The sequence below is a fragment of the Eubalaena glacialis genome, chromosome 2, assembly GCF_028564815.1.
Source record: "Eubalaena glacialis isolate mEubGla1 chromosome 2, mEubGla1.1.hap2.+ XY, whole genome shotgun sequence".
NCBI classification, from domain to species: domain Eukaryota; kingdom Metazoa; phylum Chordata; class Mammalia; order Artiodactyla; family Balaenidae; genus Eubalaena; species Eubalaena glacialis.
In genome coordinates, this window is record NC_083717.1 from 181,987,973 (window position 1) to 182,010,367 (window position 22,395).

Sequence of the window (22,395 nt, forward strand, 5' to 3'; positions counted from 1 at the left end):
CAAGTCAGATCATAATGTGAGATAAGAGCTCTGACTGTGCCACTAACAAATTGGAAATTCTTGGCTAAGCCCCTCTGTTCCCTGGACCTCAGTTTTCTATTCTGTCAAATGAGAGGATTGAATTAGATGATTTCCAGATTTCCTTTCAGCTCTAATATTTGATTCTGCTGCAAAGAAGTTAGACCATAACTTAGCTGTGTCATTATGTTTAGGCTTACCTGCTTCTGCATATAGTGCTTTAAGCTTTTTTTTTTTTTAATTTATTTTATTTATTCATTTTTGGCTGCTTTGGGTCTTTGTTGCTGCACAAGGGCTTTCTCTAGCTGTGGCAAGCGGGGGCTACTCTTGGTTGCGGTGTGCGGGCTTCTCATTGCAGTGGCCCCTCCTGTTGCGGAGCACAGGCTCTAGGCGTGCGGGCTTCAGTACTTATGGCACACGGGCTCAGTAGTTGTGGCTCACGGGCTATAGAGCGTAGGCTCAGTAGTTGTGGCGCACGGGCTTAGTTGCTCTGCGGCATGTGGGATCTTCCCGGGCCAGGGCTCGAACCCGTGTCCCCTGCATTGGCAGGCAGACTCTTAACCACTGCACCACCAGGGAAGTCCGCTTTAAGCTTTTAAAGTCACTTTTACATTTATTTTCATGCTGGAGGGAGAGTCCCCATTTACCAAGAAGTTAGGTTTACTGTAAAGTGTATCCCAGGTTTATCTTAATGTGAATCAGTGTGCCACAAAATATTCCTCTGAGTTTACTTCAATCCTAGTACATACCAAACCTGCTACTTTTGGTGGTCAGCAAATTAGCTCACTAAATTGTGAGCTCCTCAAGGACAGGGCCTATCAAATTTATCTTCATATTCGCAGTGTTTAGTGAATTTCATTTCCATGAGCTCAATAAAAGTTTATTGAAGGAATGAATGAACAATAATTAGGACAGAGGTAGAAAGAAGAACTTGGATGTGAAAGGGTCTTTTGAGTTCCAAGAAAATCAATCAACCAATACTTATGGAGAGTCTACAGTGTAGAAGGTATAGTTTCTTTTTTCAACACCACAATTTTTTTTTCCATTTGAATTGTTTTCACTTTTTATTTTTAAATTAAGGAAATATCATCATTATGGGACATTAATCTTTTGAAATAGCAGGGCTTATCTCCAAGCTTTCCTTTGTATGTGTTCTATTATGTTCTTTGAGGAATATAAATATTTAGAAGAAAATGTTTTTTTAAAAAATGTGACACTCAAAACTACTCACTTTCCCCTTTTATTGTTGCTTTTCTGGTCTTTGTAAGGAGATAATGTCCTCTTCCCAGCTTCTGATCATTTTTGGCTATTTTTGGAAATAAATGTCCAGGATTGATCAGTCAGTGAGAGTAGGCATGGCCTGGTCTGTTCTAAGTATTTTAACTGAGTATCATTCAACAAAGTAGGAACTCTATAATGATCTGAATTTTTACCATTTATAAAAAGATGTAACTCTTGAGTCAAGTCCCCTATGACCTTAGCTCTATTTACATTCACATCTCCAGGGGTCTCCTAGTTACTAGGGAATTCTGCACAAGTTCCTCACAAATTTCACAAGCAAAATATTTAGAATCATAAAATTCTAAATCAGGGAGGCACCAGAGAAAGTCCATCTGGGTCCCCTTTCCCATTTTTCAGATAAGAAAACTAAGTTCCAAGAAGTACAAGTTCAGGACAGAGCAGCCTTTAGGGTCTTACTAGACTGATCTTTCCTTTGACCTTTGAAAACATTTTAATGAAAGATTAATCATATTAAGGGGATCAGAGGAATGTTATCATTTACAAGGCCTCCAAGTGACTGTGGAAAATCTCTAGATGACTTTGCTTTGGACTTTGTGATTCCATTTAGGGATTGGCTGTCTTGAATTGTTCCCTGTGCTAGGCCTTATCTATACAGCTTGTTTAAAATCTTTGACCTTCGTTTAAATTGCTGACACTTTCCTGTTGTTAAGCCTTATCATAGTTTCTTTACTTACGTCTTCTTCAGGCTAGCAGTGGTTCCCTTTCTTATTCCCAAAAGAGCTCAGAGAAGCTAATTTTTAAAAAGAATTTTTTTAACTGAAGTGTAGTTTATTTACAATGTAGTGCAAAGAAGCTAATTTTTTAAAAAAAGTATTTATTTATGTATTTGGCTGCGCCAGGTCACTGCCGCGTGCGGGATCTTCATTGCGGCATGCAGGATCTTTTAGTTGCGGCATGCAGGCTCTTAGTTGCAGCATGCGGGATCTAGTTCCCTGACCAGGGATTGAACCCGGGCCCCCTGCATTGGGAGTGTGGAGTCTTAACGGCTGGACCACCAGGGAAGTCCCAAAGAAGCTAATTTTTTGAGATGAGTAACAAACAAATGAAAGGGTAAGTAGTTATACAATTATAATTTTTTCATAACATTCCAAAGTATTTTTTAGGGTATTGCAAAATGCTAATAAAGACTAATCATGGATATATCTTCATTTCTCACTGTGCAACTTTTAGGCTGGTTCCTGAAAATTTGGTTCTTTTCTTCAGCTGATTAAAACAGGTATGAATGGACTTGTTCAGAGTATGGTGCTCTTTCACAGAAAGAAAAACTTGTTCCATGACTTTCGCAACACCTAACCCCCAACCCAGCTGGCTACCTAGCAAATGTTACAAGCAGCAGTTTAGAAAGTAAAAATGGCTCGGTGGCAGCCTGTGGTATCACCATACAAAGCACAGGTTGAAATGCATGCTCTAGTCTCAAAGTACCCCAAAATACAAAGTTCCCACAGGTGTATACAAAGTCCTGAACGGCTTTGTTCAGTTCTCAACCTTTCTTTAGGATGTGAAAGTCAGAAGTACCTCTATTAGACTCACTATGTCAATAGGCCATTTAAAACATGGCTTCTATATTTTGCTGCTATTCGGTTTTGAGGTCATTTCCTAGGTTTCAAACGTTGTGTGAAACAGGTGCAGCCAGGAAACTTTGTGTGGCAGAGAAGAGCTAGAGCAGTGAAACGTGAAACTATAAATCAGTCCTCTGAGTCACAAGTCTCTTCGGCTGCTCTAGAAGACAGTGATGACTCAGCAGCATTCCACTGGCATGGTGGAGGGAATGAGTCTGCGAGGGCTTGTTGCCCTGGGCACCAGCCTGTTGGGGGCGTGGAAAGATGGGAGACCTTGGATCTTCCCACTGCTGAACTGTTAGACTGCTTCAGATTCCCTGACTAGTTCTGAATTGCCTTCTATCTGACCTTTGCCATATTTAGCTGATTGATGTTTTAGATATTACAAACAACCACAACTTGTATTTGTCTAGCTAGGTATTTATTGTTTACAAACGAATTCGACATTCTTTTCTCGCATGTAACCCTCACACAAGCCCTTGAGGTTTTGTTATTACACCCATTTTACAGATGAGATGGCTGAGTCTGTGTGGTTAACTGGCCAAGGAAATAGTCATTGAACCTGGCAAATAAAATGCCACAATATTATCCTCTTCTTGGGAAATAACTGTTTTCTTTGTCAAAACCATAAAAATAACCAAGACTTTCGCTGAAATAAGACAAAATTTCTTTCGTTTTGGTTTATAGAGGAGGATGTGAGAAGAAAGGGGGCACACCAATACTCAGTTGTACAGCTTAAAAACTCTCCTGAAGGCAAATGTGTTCAGTGACCAAATGATCCAGTCATCTTGTTGTGATGCCTAGAGTTGGTTTATTAGCCAATGACTCGGAGTCTCTACTTAGAATGAATAAGACTCAAGAAGCATCTTCACTGGACTTACACAGAGATAGTTCCAGTTTTTCTGTTCAACTACAACTTGCCTTTGGCCGTATTTTCTCCATACAGGAAGCAGGGAATGGATCCAGTCATGTGAAAGTGGGGAAAGAATTGCAGAAGAAGGAAGGATCAGCCCAGGTCCATACTTGCTCAGGGCTGTAGAAGGGTACAGGTCAGGATCAAAGCAGGAACAGTCTGGCCTATTCCTGAGGAAGTATGACCTGCCACCAAACCTAGGGAGACTCATTTCTGGTGGCAGTTCCAGTGGTAGTATTAAAGCAAAAGACTTCCTTTTCCTTTTCTCTCTACTTTGGGAAATTCACTTCTCATATCCTCTCTAGCCCAGTCGTGAATTGAGCTCACCACTAAACAATTAAATAATCTATTGATATTTATTATCAGGTACTATGCTGAGCTCAGAGTATAAGATGGTAGCTTCTGCTACTACCTGGTTGAGGAGATAAAATACATGAAAAGATAATATCAAGTAGAAATGGGTAAGAGGTGTAGGAATTCGGGAGAGAGGAAGTATCACTTAGAGCTACGATAATCGGGAAAGTTTGCAAGATGTGTGATTTAAAGGGGACGTGAAGGACTGGTACGATTTAGATTGGTGGTGAGGATCTGGACGGGCATCTGGACACTGAGAATGGCACGGAAGAGGCAGTGAGTTGGGAGGGCAGAATGTGTATTCAGGGGTCAGAGAGTAAACCAAGTTGTCTGAGGCAGAGAATCCATATTTGTAGAATAACAAAAGTAATGCTGAAAAAGTAGATCAACAGACTGTTGAAGGGCTTTGAATGCTAGGCACGAGGACTTTGCATTTTATCTCCTGCAGGCATTGGAGAGCCTCTGAAAGTTTCTGAGCAGAGAAGGGACAGGATGAAGCTAATTTGGGTGACTGTGTGCTGCATGTATCAGAAGGGAACAAACTCATTGGGATGAACAAAGAATAATGGATGTGGTACTAAAAATTTGGAACCCTCAGGATTCTTGATCCAGGCAAACATGATGCTCCTTCCTTTTTTTAAATCTCTAGAATGGTGCTGTCCAATAAAACTTTTGTGATGATGGAAATGTTCTGTGCTGTCCAATATGGTAACCACTAGCCATGGGGGCCTACTGAGTACTTGACTGTGGCTAGTGAAACGAAGGAACTACATTTTTACATTTTAATTATTTTGAGTTAAATAGCCACACGTAGCTAGTGGCTACTGTATTGAACATCATGGCTCCAGAAGGCAGGATAAAGGCTATTCATTATGATTCAAAACCAAACCACACAGTTACCAAAGTAAATCTTAAATCTGTTGGAATTGGTGAGGCCCATTCTTTGGTATAATCCACAATCAGCATCAGTTTCTCTGATTTATCATTATGGTCCAGTTTTCTGCATATCAAGACCTCAGTGAAAGTACCAGTTTGTGCCGATCACTGGCTCTGCCCTTCAGGCAAACTGAGTCACCCCAAAACCTGCCATTCCAGCTTACCACTGTGGCTACACAGCCCTCAAATGACTAGTTGTTAAATCATCTATAAGCTGCTAAATGCCTATTGTTGCATGGATGTCTTAGACCTGCTCTCTGGTATGACCCCCCACTCTAGCACATGTGGTAGAAATGAGAAGTTGCTGGTTACTGTTTGGATGTTGATTAAAGCTACTTTTGCACTTGACTTTTGGATTAATGGGGAAAATGGTGACTCAGGAATTTCCAAAATAATATGGCTTAGAGAATACATTGCTCAGTAGGTCAGCTGCATTGTTTTAAAAAAAACAGTTTAAATTTAGTGTAAACACCTAAAGCAGAAAAACTATGATCTTATCCCGTTGGGCATTTTAGAATATGAATTCACATACTTGGTCCCTAAGTCTGTATAACTGTTGGCTGCCTGTGACTTAAAACTCAGTCCATTAAAGCACAGATCTAACGAGGCCCAAGTCATGGGTCCAGTCTCATTAATGGTCAATTATTTTGCTCTGTTCTCTATCCCTGACCTCACACTTGCTGTGTTGCATATTCATGACCTTGGTCACAAGGGTGGACCAAGCCAGAGAGGGAATAGTGCAAATCCATGACCACAGCTACTAGCAAAAGAAGCACAAGCCCTGTGAATGGAGGGCAAGATGTGTCCTCTACTATACAAAAGAAAGTGTTTAAAAAACAAACAAGAATTGGGCACATATGCAAGGTGAATGGTGCTATTTGGAAATATTTCACTTTAGATCATTAACTAAATATACTGATGAACCCTGCAAGCTGGAACACACAGTAGGACATGTAGTGGTCTGGTTATGATTCACTTAAAATTCTGGGACACTAAATAGACATATGCTAAAATTGATAATGTTTTTCTCATGGTAATAAGTCATGGCCTAACACTTGCTTATTTTGTTACAATGGTAACACATTTCAAATTTGAATGTAATGTTAGAATTTTCCCTGTATTCTTTACCTATCTAAGAGTCATTCATAAAAGATAATAGCAAAAAAAAAAAAAAAAAATAATAGCAAAATTTTATATGGAGAAATAATGAGGTATTTTGTCATTGATAGGGAGAGTAAAGCTTGTGTAATAATCCTGCATAACATTTAATGAAATGTAAATCCACACACAAACAGCAGGAACCTGTTCTGGCTATTGGAGATGATTAATGAGGAAGAGAATCCCAAATGGTGGATCATCATCAAATTATACTGGACTATGGGGCAGAGAAGGAGGGAGCTGGGGATGGTGGAGAGGTAGAAGACAAGATTTCTTTCCTGTGAGACAGCTTACAAATTTCTTAAGGAAAATCCTCTAACTAGATAATCCATCCACGAAGACACAACAGACTATGGTTATATTCAGTGAATGAATTGAGACTGGTTACTTTGTAAAAACCATCAAACCAACCATCCACCTCTCTTTCTCTCTCTCACACACACATAGTCATTTTCTCAAAAGACTGTAAGCTCCATGAAGGCTAGGAGATCGATCTATCTATCTATCTATCTATCTATCTATCTATCTATCTATCTATCTATCTATCTATCTATCTATCTATCTATTCATCCATCCAGTCATCTGTCTCTCTCTGTGTTTAATTTAAAATACCAACTCCCAGAGATACAGCATGGAATAGCACTGGGATTAGGGAGTTCTTGGCTATCTCTTTCAATGAAAGCATATAGTCAACTAAATGTTTGACAGTGAGCAAGTCTCCTCACCTCTTTAGGCCTCCTCTGCAAAATGAGAAATGTCCTCCAACTAGGAAGCATCACAAAGTAAAAGTTTTGCTTTTTCTTGTGCATTCTACTCCTTGTGTGGGAGATACAGCTATTACTACATTCCTATGATCTTATTTTAGTTTTAAATCCTTGGGTAAGAAGTATCTCTTTAAAAACCAAATTTGAATCTTATTCTTTGTGCTCCTTCCAAAAAAATTAAAAATAAATTCTATTAAAAATTCTATTAAATTACAAGAGATATAGTGTAATGCTTACATGCTTGGTCCTCTGAAATAGATTTTTGGGTTCCACCACTTAAATTAGGCAAATCACTGAATTTCTCAGTGCCTTGATTTCTACATAAGGATAATAATGACACTGGCCTCACAGGATGGGCAGGAAGATGAAATAATACAGTTAGCACAGAGCCTGGCCATAGCCAATGCTCAGCAAATGTTAATTTTTTTAAAAAAATTAATTAATTAATTAATTTATGGCTGTGTTGGGTCTTCGTTTCTGTGCGAGGGCTTTCTCTAGTTGTGGCAAGCGGGGGCCACTCTTCATTGCGGTGCACGGGCCTCTCACTGTCGCGGCCTCTCTTGTTGCGGAGCACAGGCTCCAGACGCACAGGCTCAGTAGTTGTGGCTCACGGGCCTAGTTGCTCCGCGGCATGTGGGATCTTCCCAGACCAGGGCTCGAACCCGTGTCCCCTGCGTTAGCAGGCAGATTCTCAACCACTGTGCCACCAGGGAAGCCCAAATGTTAATTTTTAAACCATTCCCATTTCTCCATTTGCCCTCTTCATCTTCAATATATGAATATATTTGTGTGTATACACGCATATATGAAATATATGTATAATATATATTATACATGTATATTTTATAATAACGTATATTATAATCTCAGGCACAGCGTTTTACAGCTGGAAGGAATTTTTAGATTAAATCCAAACCTCTTGTTTTACCCCTGAGTATGTAAAATTATTACATTTGTATTCTTTCTGTTAGACTCAGATAGGTAGAGTAATCAGGTTAGTGACAGAAATGATATTCGAACTTGAGATTCCTGACTTGAGGTTGCATTCTTTCTATTTTTCTTCAATTTAACATTACTTTATATAAATAATAATAACCGTTTTCCATCAATATTATGAAATATTCCATAGTTTTTTGGTTCTCAGTAAATTATGACTTCATAATAATGTGGCTTATTTTCTTGATTCCTGATCTTTTCATAAATTAGGAAGTTTATTCACTTAAAGAAACCTTTAATGAAAACCCAGTGATCATCTAGGTGGTCGGAAGAACCTGCTTCAGGAAATAGGTAAATCTTCACACGGTACCTTTAAAAATTTCAGGTATTAATTTCACTAATATATAATCTAATATTAGAGCCCCTGAGCAAGATCTTGGGCAAGTCACTTGACCTTCTTATATTTCAATGTGTCAAACTAGCCATAAAACTGAGTAAAGCATGACCTCATTATAAATCCAATAGACTTGAAAGCTAAGATGTGCTTTGATACATTAAAGAATTACCAAAAGAGAACTCTAGCTGGTAAAATATGAAGAATCACAATAATGAATTTTACTATAATAAGTAAAATGATTTTGAAATACAGTTTTTAGCAAGTAAAATCATGAAAAAGTTTCAAAGTGTTTTATTTGGGTGAAATAGGTTAAATGATAGAGGAAGAAATATTATTTTAGAAAATGCCTGGTTTTCAAAACCATAGATTGTAGCAACTTAATTATAAGGAATGGAAGACTATTAGAAGGTAATAAACGCTTAACAAACACATTTCATTTCTAGGCCACTATTTCCCCCTACTTACACGATGTATACCAAGTTTTAAAATGTATTTAACTAACTGCTGTATCAAAAGCCTGGCAAAAGAATACAAATTCCCTTAGTGTGTTTGGCCATTTAGACTGTAACTCACTGTATTACTGAATATTCTTTTAATTGACTTTTTATTAGTCCCTTTCCCCCTATTTCCAACTCTTCTATTAATATATACATTTAAAAAATATATATACATACATTTTATTCCCACTTAGGTTACCCCTGTGAGCACAAGATGATGATGACGATGGCGATGACAATGACAGTGATTGGTAGATGTGTTAACTGGATGATGTCTTTCTCATCTGCAGAGGGAAGGCAGTACCATTCCCTGGCTTGCTGCTACAGCTTCTCTTTAAATTGTACAGCAGGTTCACCCTTTCTGCAGCATTCCAGAAGGAATATCAGTAAGAACAGTTCCACAGATGCTTGTCTGAGGTTATCATAGAAGTCCTGGGGCATCTACAATGTGCCTGAACATTTTCCATTGTTTTAAAACATCTTTCTGCAGACTTTGTCAAAGCCAGAAACAAACATAACCAAGCAAAGCCCTTTCAAGCAGAGCTTGTCAATCACACACTTTGCCACATTCTCTGAAACAGTAAGCAAATGATAACTTGCAACTGTTGCCCAGGCCCTGTAAACAAAAGATCAAATTCTGTGCTCTGCCTTGGCCAAAAAAGAAACTGCAGCATTTTGTCAAGATTTTTACAAAGTTCTGGGCTTCAAATTTACAACTGATACTGTTCTTTCTCTAGTATACAGAAAATTGAGAACATTAGTAAATTTAAAGATTAAAATACTACTTGAAAAAGAATATAATTAAGATTGTGCATTAAAAAATGGTCTAGCTCCATAGTAGAGTCAGTCAGCTGTGTGTTCTAGCTCTAATCTAGGGGATTCTATGTATCTATTTTTCTCCTTCTTTGTTTGTACCGGTGTATGAGTAAAGATCTGATCTCTCTCAGGATCAGGTAATTAACAAAAAACCCAAAACCAAACAAACAAACAAAAAAAATCAAAGCATGTGTTTTAAAGTCTATAGAAGATGCACAGATACATTAATTTCACTAAGACTGGGGTCAGGATGAACAGTATTTTCCACAGGAAAAAGAGAACCAAACAGTAGGAGAGGGAGATTATTCAGGCATTAAAAAAAAAAAAAAAAAAAAATTTCAGTGGAAACGTAAAAACATTAAAATAAGACTGGCTAAGCATATGAACACGACACAGATTTAGCAACTGAGCATATATTAGTCTCTGATATTACTTCAAATTTTCAAAAGCAAACGTCTGACCAATTTCTTGCACGAGGCACACTGCCTTTCCCCTTCCAGACCCCGACAGCAGAAGGAGAGCGGTCAATTCCTCTGTCCCCAGCTCCCCGCGGCCGCCCCCTACCCTAGGACCGCCCGCAGCTCCCCAACGGAGGCGGCCAGCTGGGGACGACGAGGCCAGGGGCCAGGGGCACCCAGGTGCCCCAGAGGAGCGGTAGGAGATGTGAGGTGGAGGTAGGAGGGGGGCCCACAGGTGGGGGTGGGGCTGGGGTGAGGGGCCTTGGGCTTCTGAAGCCCAGGGCCGCCCCAAGTCGGGGCTATGCTGACGTTCTGTCCTCGCCCCGGCCCCGGTGGGCATCTCCGGGGACTCTTCGCCGCACCTGCCCCGCGACCCTGCGCCTCTGCCCTAACTCTTCGCGTGTGGGTCTCCAGCCCCGGCCCGCCGCGGCTGGCGCGCAGGGGCCGGCGGGAGGCCGGGCGCGCCTGGGGGCGGGGCCGAGCGGCCAAGGCCCGGCCCTCGCAGCGCAGCTCAGAACGAGGCGGCCGCGGCTGAGGCGGAGGGATACCGAGCGCCGTATATATATCGCGGAGCGCAGGCTCGCACTTCGGCATTGGTGCTGGGAGCCTCGCGGACGCGGAGCCGTTACTCACAGTTGGGCGGCGGCGGCGGCGGCATAGCGCTCAGCGCTCACAGCGCCTTACCACCAGCAGCAGCAGCAGCAGCAGCAGTAGCAGAGGCACCCCTGCGGTCACAGCCCCGGCGCAGGTGCAGCCACCCTTGTTCTCTCTGCTCTTCCTCCCTTCGCTCGCACCATGGTAGGTCGGGAGTGGCAGACGCCGGCGTAGCAGCTGCCGGCCCATGATTTCTTCCCCAATTTTTAGTTCAGCCTTTTTTTTCCTCCTCTTTTTCTTTTTCTTTTCTTTGGTGGGGCTTTTTTTCTTTTCTGGGTGTTACGCAGCAGGTGCGGTTTAGGATGCATTCCGGATTTGCATCTCGGTTTCCTCGGCCAGGGATCCTCATTTAAATTTTGGTGCGTCTTGGAGCTGGGCTTGGCCGTGGGCTGTCCGCGGGCAGGGACTCTGGCCCCAGCTGAATCGGAGCCGTCTTCATCCATCCCCCTCCCCCAGTCCGCACCACTGCATCCAGCGCGCCGCACCCGGGCTGTCCGCAGCGCTTCGCCTCTGCCCCGCGGGGCGGGGGAGCCGGGCGGGGCCGGGCACTAGATCCTGGCTCGCAGGCAGCGGGGCGGGCGAGCAGCGGAGAATGAATGGGCCGGAGCGAGCCGGTGGCGCACGTTGCTCCTGCCGGGATGTGGGGGGCGCCGTCAGCCTTCCCCCAACACTGCTGTCCCTGCTGGGCGCTCTCTCCCGGCGCTCCTTCCTCCTCCCTCCCGGGGGGCGCGGCGCGGGCGTGGGCTGGGAAGGAAGGAGCCGGGGAAGGGTGGGGTGGGGGCAGGAAGGCGCGGGGTGGGGGGCGGAGAGGGCGGAAGCGGCGGGCCGGCCGCCCTGCACCCGGGCGGGGCCCTGCGGTGTGGCCGGGGCTCGTGTCTCCCCGGTTCGCCCCCCTGCAGCCCCCCACCCTGTGCGGCAGTAAAGGCGTGCGTGAGCCTCGGTACACCAGGAGGTCCCTTCCCGAGGGAGGCGCTCGGCTCGCGCTAATTGGGGCGGGGGAGAGGCGGGGGAGGAGGGAGCTGGCACGCGGCTCGGCTTCCAGCTGAGACGCAAAGTTTCTGCTCCGGGAGGAGGTGGCGGCGCGGCGGGCTCGCCGCCTCGGGGAGTAGAAGCGGGTGGGGGGCGCGGGGCGGACTTGGCCTTCGCCTGCCGCGCAGCCGGGGTGTGGGGTTGGGGGTGGGAGTGGGGGTCTCCCTGGCCTGGGAGGGGCGGTGCCCCCTTGAACCCGCCTACACTGGGGGCCCGCTCCCCTGCCCGGCCCCTCGCCCGGCGTTTTCTCTGCCCCGAGCCACTTCCCAGTCCGAAGGGAGATGCCCTCCACGTTTCCGCTTTCTCTGCAGCCTCTAGATTGCCAGATGCGGCTGTGCGCCTCGCTGGGTGTTTTCCATAGCCCCCTTCCTCTCTCGGCGGGCAGGGCTGACATCACCCACAGCGTTTTCTGGCTTGGCGGGGTGGGGAGGTGGCTCCCGGCAGGTTCAGCGCACCTTCGCCCCCAAGGCCAGCGCGGTCCGGTGGTCGGGGTGTATTTCTTTGTCGAGGAAGGCTGATGCTCTCGATAACCACTCTAATGCGAGAATTTTGCGGCGAGGTGAGACTGTCTCCACGGAGAGGTGACAGCTTCTCTTGCGAGGTGTGGCAGCGCTTCCTGTTGTGCAAGACAGACGTTGCCCTGGCATTACGTAAATCATCGTGTCTCCTTCATTAGGTATAAAGAAGACCAACGTGCTATGTCTGGGTTAGAAAGGAAGGAAGACCAGTTCTAATTTGAAAACATAAGTGTCTCCCCCAAATCAGTATATTGGAACATCATTCCTATTGTGAAAGTTTTCACTTATGAGTTAGAATAAACTTAATGCTGTCAGCTTTCTATTAGGACTTATTCTGGAACTGGCTTCATTAGGCGTCCTTCATTAATATAAAAATACATATTAGCTCTCCTTGAGATCTCGAATTCCCCTGGCTGGAGGCACAGGTTCAGTGTTGCCGAGGCCAAATAATGCAAGTGAGAATTACCTTCGTGGCCGTTACCACCTCTAATCAAGTATTTCTATTATGAGCAGCTCTTATGTCATCCATAAAGTAGGTAAATATTCTCTAGCAAAGTTAATAGTTCCTCTCCAAAAAAGGAAGGGCACAGTCTCATAATTATTATGTAGTTTCTGCATACTTAATTTTTGCAGTTTTGTAACAGCTCAGCTGTAGGACAGTTCCATTTTTTCCTGGCTCCTGAATCAGGATAATTTGACCAAGGGCATTTAGCTGTTCTAAATGTTAGGCTTTTAACAAATAACTGCCTAATTTAAATGATTGGAAAGCACTTGTTACATGGAAATGAAGTTGGTAGGATAACGCATTGCTGTATATTTTTTTCCATTGAATTGTATCTCATAAAATAGATATAAAAGCCTGTTAATCCAACCCAATGACATTATGTAACGCCAGTTTGGAGATTTGGAGTGCCTGCAGCAATGCGCAAGGTGCACTAAAAGTCTGCCCCTGGACCCAATCCTGGCTGCGGTGACAGCAGCAGCAGGCTGGGTCCCTTCTTGGTTGGAAGCGGGGACTGCGGCATCCCTGGTGCAGTAGGTGGCGCTCTTCTTTCTCAGAGCCTGCCCCTGCAGCCGATGCAGTGGGCCTTTTGCCACTAGAGGTGCCATTTTTCAAACTATGAACTGACCCTTCCTAGTTAGACTGCAGAGCGTATAGCCATAGGCCCAGAGAAGAAAACCCGAAATGAGATGTTGTCACTTCCTTTGCCATCCTTTGTTTTTAAAATAGCGTAAAGGGTTCTCTTTATTCTAATTGTTTTTATTAAATGACATTGCTGAAGTTTTCAAACAGCTGATTTTTTTTCCGAGATTGATTTTTGAAAGATCACTATTAAAAGTGTAATTGGAAAAACCATGTTGACCTCGATCAAACTCTGATGGATTGAATTATAACCTTTTCTTTTTCTATGTAGGCTGATCAGCTGACCGAAGAACAGATTGCTGGTAAGTTGATGACTTCAGGGAGTTTCAGTAGACCAGAACTAGGCAGACTCAGTTCTGGTGACTCCTCTGTCCCCTCCCCCTATAGTCTGAGCAGTTTTCTAAGAATTTATTTAAATGAAAACAATAAGCAGAGATATTTAGGTCAAGTGTTACTCCTTGTCAGCATTTTGGAGATAATGAGAAAGAAAGTGGAACTAAGAATACCCACTTATTATGCTCTGGAGTATTTGACTATGCCTCACGGTGTGCCAGGCTTTGTATATAATGAGATTGCATGGAGCCTGCTACTCAAAAATGTAGTTTAGAATTCTTATGGCACAGGTCCTTTAGTAATTCACCATGAAAGCTTGTACTTGCTATTCTAAATAGGAATGGGTGGAAATAAGTGTCAGGACCACTGTAATAATTGGGAAGGGAATGATTTAGTTTAGATTTTAGCTTTTAATATTCCCTGGAGGACTTTTTTGAGATGGTTTCTCTTTAGGAAACCAGGAACGCCTTTGAAATACTCTGAATGCCATGTAGAGAGAACACACTGGTTACGTGGGATTGTACATTTCTGGTGACCACCTCTTCCTATGGCTGTGAAACAGGGATTTCTTGTGGCTGTAGAAATTTAACAGGAAGGGACCATAAAGGAACATGTGGACCAATCTTCACTTGTCAGATTGGACCTAGGACTAAATTAAGTGTGTTGAAGCTTAGCCTTCTTTATGTGAGAATATTGTGGCTTTATGGAACTGCTTACCAGGAATGACATTTGCTCTATGGACTACTGTGTGAAGGCCAGTCCAACAGAACTGCTGTGATCTTTGTTTCAGCAGATAAACAGCAGGCAGTTTCTCTTAACTTGCACAACTTGGATGGCTTGCTTTGGCAAGTTAAGGGAAGGGCGTGCTGTGGCTGGGTTGGGTGAAGACATTCATTCTAAAAGGTAAACTTTTGTTTTCAGAATTCAAGGAAGCTTTCTCCCTATTTGACAAAGATGGCGATGGCACCATCACAACAAAGGAACTTGGAACCGTCATGAGGTCACTGGGTCAGAACCCAACAGAAGCCGAATTGCAGGATATGATCAACGAAGTGGACGCTGATGGTAAGAGCTTTAGAACTATGAATGAACGCCAGCGTTGTGTAATTCAAGTTCAGACATGTTAAAGATTGTCTTTCAGGTCCCCAGATCAAGGCAAATGTGCAAAGATCCTTCCTGTGGTTTCCTTACAGCCATTGACAATTAAAATAGAAGATTATGGGCCTGCCTTTCGCCCTGCTCACTGTCTAGAACATTTCCTGGATTGGATCACAGTATTGTTCTTTTCCACTCGCCATGACCTACAGCTCAGTCTTTTATCAACTGGCCCACGAGTCTGCGCTGAGTCCTATGGGGAAAGTAAAAATAAATAGCCGTAGACCTTTTAAAAAAGCTTATTGTCTCTAAGAGGAGAAAAAACCCAAGTGAGGTGGGGGAAGAGCATTCTCAGATGTTAACGTATGGAAATGAGTACAGTGTGAGCGGTCAGTGTGTTTATTGAAGAGAATTTTGAGGATCATTGAGGCTTGGAGGTGGGGTGCATGATGATCATAGGGAGTAGATTTATAGAAGCTAGTAGAAGGATGTGGAGCCAGAAGGGACAAGCAGTAACCCCTCTAGCAGTTGGTCACCATTTGGTCGGTCATTCCTCTGGACTCCAGAACAGTGGACAATAGACCTTTTATTGGGCACTTCTATCAGTAAGTCGTTTTTGATCACTACCCCCCCCACCAAAGAAAACACGTTTTTTGGAAATAATATCAATTAAATTAATAATTTTAACTTATTTAATAAACTTAAGTAAATTAATCAAATCTACAAACATTGTAGAACATTAGTAAATTTTGAAAAGATGAGGTAGGAATAAACAATTTGGATCTAGACTATTTTCTTGATGATTGGCATGATAGTAGCCATTTAAAAATATGGTATCATAAGGTGATAAAATGGAATTACACTTGTCTGGTCATATACATTTAGAAGCAGGGGTTTTGGGTCAGCTCTTTAACAATGGTTTTAGCCCATTTGAACTATTTCTAAAGACTATTTTCATCCTTAGTAATTTGGAAAAAGAGGTTTTTCATAGTTCCGTCTCGTTTGACTGCTAAGGGTGATCAGCCATCTGGGAACATGGGGTGGCTCTCTCATGTTTTGTGTAAGCCCTGGGGAAATTGTGCTTGGGGACTGCCAAAGTGTATTAGGCCCTCGGGTTTTATGGAACAAGGTGGGGAAAGTTGTCTCAAGCTATAGAATCTGGTACTCGCAATGAATAAATATGATGCCTAAGGACATCGCTGTGTGGCTATAAGAGAGCATTTCAAATAATTAATTTTGTCTTCCGTGAATGTCAATAATGCTTAAAAATTTTGGAGGCTAAATAGATTTGAAGGAATCTCTGAATTATTATTTTGATTTAAAGGTACTGGTGAAAATGAGTGACTTAACGTAAGGCTTTTTTCTTCTAATTTAATTTCTATTTCTGTTTAGTTCAAGTTACACTGTTGATCTGGTGACTTGTCTTTGGGGTGTTCATCGAGCTGTTGGTTTTAAAGGAGGAGTTGTTTGGAATACTGGCCACAGAACAGATTCTTCTGACAAAGTTTCCTGAATGTTAATAGTCTGAGCTGAAAAAACACTTTTGAGCCTTGCCCTTAATGGGAAATAAAGATACTGAGTTGGGGAGAAAACAATTAGGTGACTTACCATAATGTGGCTAAGAAATGCCTCCTGGAGAAGACTTTCCAACACTTTATGGTCCCTGGCATAACAAAGTCAACTTTTTTCCCACTCATAATCCTTTTCTTTCCTAAAAACATTGTGTACTCCTGGCGGCCCAATTATGGACCTTCACCAGCATCGCTAGTGCAGGCAGAGCTAGATCTGAGAGATCTCCCTAACTCGGGGGAAGGCAAACTCAAGTGCCTCCCTTGGGAGTAGAAAGATTCAGCTTGCACTGCTATGGGCTTTTTTTTCTCTTGAACTGTACAAAACCTTCAGTGGCCAAGAATCTGTATGTGCAGTTTCCTTTGCATCATTAAATGCTATCCTGGGCACTGATCACTGGTTTGAATTATGTGAATCACATGAAATTGCCCTGTGAAGTATTTGAATAGTTTAAACCTAAGATGGCTCAACATAATAAAACAATTTACCAGTTTGTCCTAGCAAATGCTTACTGTTCTATAAAGTGGTTCTAAAACTATCACTCCAGGGTAGCGTTACTGGAGTGCTTATTTTACATGAGCTTTTGTTTTTTTATTTGAGGTAATGGCACCATTGATTTCCCAGAATTTTTGACTATGATGGCTAGAAAAATGAAAGATACAGACAGTGAAGAAGAAATCCGCGAGGCATTCCGAGTCTTTGACAAGGTAACCCTGCGTCTGCATTGCAGACTGTACTTAAATATGGCTTTCTGGCTGTCATTTCTAAAAGCTTTAACGTTCTGTTCTAGTTAGAACATTTACCTAACTGCCTGAGCCTCTGTAATCTCATTGTCAGATATCCTGACTTATTGTAGTAACCTTATCAGATGAGAGTAAACATAATAAATAGTAGAGAAATTTTGAACCAAGTTTCTTGATTGTGACTTTCAATTTCTGTTTGCTTTTCAAAAGCCCCTGCAGTGTCTGCACTGGCTGACTGCATGTGTTTAGTAGGTAGAGGTGGGAACTGGAGACGGAGAATTGTCGACATACCCACAGTTGGCAGTAACTCGAGGGGCTTAATTAAGTCAAAGGCCTACTTGCCCACACCGAACCACTATGAGTCCCTACCAGTAACAGTTGCTGAATGTTCACAGGATGGCAATGGTTACATCAGTGCTGCAGAACTACGTCACGTCATGACAAACTTAGGAGAAAAACTAACAGATGAAGAAGTAGATGAAATGATCAGAGAAGCAGATATTGATGGAGATGGACAAGTCAACTACGAAGGTAACACACCAAGTTTCTTTAGCTTAGTTTTTAAGATTTCCCTTTAGGATCTATAAACAAGTTAACTACTTGAACTAGATTTTTTTTTTTCCTTATGCAGAGTAGAGATGTTACGTTCATTAAAGCTGCTTTTGAAGATAACCGAAAGTTATGATTATTTGTCTTTTCAGAATTCGTACAGATGATGACTGCAAAATGAAGACCTACTTTCAACTCCTTTTTTCCCCCCTCTAGAAGAATCAAATTGATCTTTTACTTACCTCTTGCAAAAAAAAAAAAAAAAAAAATTCATTTACTCATTCTGTTTCTATATAGCAAAACTGAATGTCAAGAGTACCTTCTGTCCACACACACAAAAAAATCTGCATGTATTGATTGGTGGTCCTGTCCCCTAAAGATCAAGCTACATCAGTTTTCCGATATAAATACTTGTCCTACCTTAATGATAAGGAAGCACTTAGTGGACACCTGGCAGGTCCGTCCGCTCGTGGTTACTACAGTGTTTGGGCTGGCCAGTTTTTCATGCATGCAGCTTGACAGTTGAGCACAGTCAGGCGTTTGTATTAAAAACGAAAAACAAAAAAAACAAATTCAAAGCCTACTCAAAGGGGTTCTAGTTCAATTTGTTACCATAAATTGTCATAGCTGGTTTACTGAAGACAGACATTTAAGATTGGTTTACCTCAGGATGCTGTGGAAGATAAACTGTCCAGGCATAGCCCCACTAGCAGGATGGCCCTCTTGTAACTTCCCCGTGCCCCTACCTGTCGTGACCGTGACACACCCTGGTGGCATGCCCACGTGTGCTGGTTTAGCATTGTCTGCGTTGTGCTAGAGCGGAATGGGTGTCAGGCTATCACCATTCATACAAATTTTTAAAAACAAACCTTTATCAAGGGAGCATCTTTGGACTCTCTGTTTTTAAAACCTTCTGAACCATGACTTGGAGCCAGCAGGGTAGGCTGTGGCTGTGGACTTCAGCACAACCATCAACATTGCTGTTCAAGAAATTACAATTTACGTCCATTCCAAGTTGTAAATGCTAGTTTTTTGGTTTTTTTTTTCCAATAAAAAGACCATTAACTTAAAGTGGTGTTAAATGCTTTGTAAAGCTGAGATCTAAACGGGGACAAGGCAGTTGGAGGGGAGGCAAGTGTACCTTTAAATGCCCACAGCCCAGCATTGGGTTTCCCTCCCTCCCTCCCTCCCTCCCTCCTGAAACCCCAGCACCAACTGCTGAGCCTGAGACCTTGCCTAAAACCAAGCAGACACCGATCGCTTCATCTTATTTATGGACATGTAGGTCTACTTGTATTTTCACTGGGGGGGAGGGGGGAGAGTGAATTATGGTAACTTAATGATGATTCAGGCAGTAGAGCTCTTAATGAAGGAAAAAACCACTTTCTCTCAAGCATGTATTTAGGGGTTCTTATCAATTGTGCTGCTGATGACCTGTTTTATGTAACTACTTGAGACCATCTGTGCAAAAGACATGATTTAGTGTGTCTGTAATTCAATCCTCGCTGTGTGTGGTAGAAGCAGTCACTTTTCTAAGCCAGGCTCTTCATGCCTAAAAGACACTACCAGTCACCTTTTGATTCACAGTTTTTAATTTATGATTATACTTACCTTAGACTCCTTTTACTTTTTTTTTTTTTTTTTTTAGGTTGACTTGACTTTGCTTCCCCACCCCCCCAAGTAGAACTACTGCTAGCTCCCAACTTGAAAGTAAAACTCCCAGCCCAGAGGGAATTTTGTGTTTCTTTATAAACCTGTAACCAAAACTCAGAGATGCTGGTACTTTGCAGTGGGATTGGTTTGCTTCAAAGCTCCCTAAAAGGCGTTTGGATTTAGTGCAGAGCTCTTTTTGAAGTGAAGGCTGGATGTGCATTTTTCAGGGTGTTAACTTGGTTGTATCTTATTAGCGAGGAGATCTGGGTTTTGAGTGTTTCTGTGAGAGGTTTTAATTTGCCAGGGAACAGCGGCAGGCTGCTAGTGAGGCAGTGAGAAGCTCTAGGCAGCCAAATGGGTGCCTTCGGGGCTGTTTTATAGAGACCCTCAGCTTCTCCCTCTCCTACTCCTTGTCTCTCTGGCATTTTGCAGCTCTTTAGCTTTCCCGCCAGAGGGGTGGGTCAGAGCCGTGGAGAGGAGCCTGGCCACCTGCCTTCGCCGCTGGTCCTTAGACCGGGTGGTTGGAAGAAGAGAGGTTGACAGTCACGCGCTGGGCTTGGCTTTCACAACTCCTTGAATCTGGACGGAACATCTCAGAATACCTCGGGGGTTTTCTTCTGGTGAGACAGGACTGGGGTTTCTCCTTCGAGTAAGTTAATAACCTGGGTGTTTCTTGCAGGGAGGTCAAGTAGCCTGACCGTTGACCGACTCTCAGGCCTGTGGCCGGTGACCTCCTGGCAGTTTTAAAAAGGGTTGAGGGCGATTTGGCTTGTTCAGAAACTGCCTTCTATCTTACCCTTTCACCAAGTTCTTTTCTAGAAGCTGAGTGGACTTCATGTTAGTGGTCCCGCAGTCTTTCCTAAAAGACTACCCTTGAAACCAGATTCTTGAATGGCCAGGATCCTGTACGGCAACCAGAAACCTTTCCCCCAGGGGATGCTGAGTTCCACTTTGGTGCAGAGGGAACTCTTAGTCCGCTGTAGCCTTTCTCTCTGGCCTTTGAGGGGGATGACCAGCCCAGGGGTCGGGTGTTTGCAGTCTGCAGGGGTTTGTGAGAGGAAATGGCTGGATGAGGTGGCAGTGCTGTGAAAGTTGGTCAGCACCTTCTTGTAAACCCTTGCCCCTACTTCTAACTGCTCTATAAATATATATATATAGTGACTAGTGTAACTGGCATCCCGCTGGAGCCTGAGACTTGCCATAAAAAACTGCTGAGTCCTTGGCATACACTTTCATAGTTTTGTTCTCCATCTGTTCGGGGTAGGTGTCGAGCAAGGCAAATGTATCTTGATATTTCAGATGGGCTTTTGATGTACTGTTGCCAAGGAAGGTTTTTTTCGGATTTTTTGACAAATGAATTTTTGCACACTTTAAATTGGTGTCTTTCGGCAACCTAAAACACATTGAAAATTAGCTACTGTACATATTTTTATATTCTCTTTATAAATGCATGTCTGACTGTACTTGTAACCATATTGTAACACGTGGCCGCCCAGTAGGCCTCGTGCTGCTGTGGCCCCGTCGGAGTAGCAGCATATTAGCAGCCCCTCAGCATACTGGGAACTTCTTCCTAAACAAAGAATGTAAATTTGGTCAAGTCTGCTCTTGGTTCATTCAATTATTTTTAACATTTGAATTAATTATTGTATATCCTAAATACATTTATCCTTTTGGCAGTGACTAGATTCCACGAATGTGTCTTAATCTATCCCTTCAGCTGGCGGTTACTATTATCTTTTTTGATCCCTTGAAGTTACCCTGTAGGAGACAGAAATTCTTTGCTGTCTGTATTCCTCAGAGTGAGAAGGTAGTGGCATGGGTGGAGTGTGTGTTCTTTCTCCAAATCTATTCTAATGTTCATTAAACATGTCTGTAGCAAAGATGGTGGTAGTTCTTTTGTTAACCGAAGTCACCCTTCACCGTGGCGATTTGCAAAGGAGATGTACTTGAACGTTTCTGTAAATCGTGAGATAAACTGTTTGGAGATTTAACCACCTCTCTGATGGGGGACCAACTCTATGGAAATTGTAAATAAGTTCTATTTATAAACCTGGCACTGTATTCAATAAACATTTCTGCAGCCTTTCATCTCTAACTGCGAACTCTGTAGGTTTTTAGCCCGCAATGCTTTCCATTCCTTTTGCTCAATGAACAAGCTACACCCGCCCTCAGATGTGATTCCACCTGGGCCCTAGCGTGGTAGGGGAGGGACCAGAAACACCACAGACACATCCCACTACGGCCTTACCCTGGTTTTAAAGTTCAGGTGTCAATAGCTGACGTTTTAACACACTCTCTTGGCATATTAATGTATCTGTGTTTGCCTTATGTGGAAAATTCACCCCGTAAAAAGATTCATTCCTCTTTAACTTCAAGGTTAATCCAAGTCTCTTTAGGAATTGTGTGAAGAAGTACACTTTAAACAGTAGATGGGAATTTAACATTACATAAACACATGCCTCTGCCCATGTCCAGAGCAGGACAGTGGAGGCTACAGCTTCCATGCAGAACCTTGGAGTTGAAACCTTGCCCTTAATCAGTGCCATCCCAGACCCTGGTGTCTAGACAAGGTTCTCTAGCAGGAGAAGCCATCTCCTGGCTGCCACCTGTGTTTCCAGAAGGATCTTCCCCAGGCTGCCTTGCCCATTTCCTTTCCCACCCTGCACAGAAGCACGAGAGGGCTGAGAAGAACGGGAATGATCACAGGGTAAGCCCCTGCTCTGACCAGAAGGCTTGAGACACAGCTCCAGGGAACATTTAGCTTCTGTGTACAGCCAGCCCCTCGTCTACAAGGATGGAGACACCACCGTGGGGACAGAGCCCTCTGCTGAGACTTTAGGACCGGCTCCTAGTTTTGCTTCTGTCCTTCTGTAGCCATGGACAGGTTCTTTACCTCTCTACACCTCAGTTAAAATCAGATTATTGGACGAGGTACATTCTACCTGTGGCTTTCTAGGATTCTGACCAATCCAGCTTGGCGTCACTTGGTGTTTAAATTGA

The 22,395-nt window shown here is 43.1% G+C and overlaps 1 protein-coding gene across 1 annotated transcript; it reads left to right on the forward strand.

The window, feature by feature from the left end:
• The first annotated feature begins 10,692 nt into the window (after window positions 1–10,692).
• CALM1 (calmodulin 1) lies at window positions 10,693–18,813 on the forward strand. The gene is made up of 6 exons (XM_061181164.1): window positions 10,693–10,906; window positions 13,725–13,755; window positions 14,708–14,851; window positions 17,051–17,157; window positions 17,589–17,724; window positions 17,895–18,813. The coding sequence occupies exons 1-6, from the start codon at window positions 10,904–10,906 to the stop codon at window positions 17,921–17,923; spliced, it is 450 nt and encodes a 149-aa protein (XP_061037147.1). The 5' UTR covers window positions 10,693–10,903; the 3' UTR covers window positions 17,924–18,813.
• The last annotated feature ends 3,582 nt before the right edge of the window (window positions 18,814–22,395 follow it).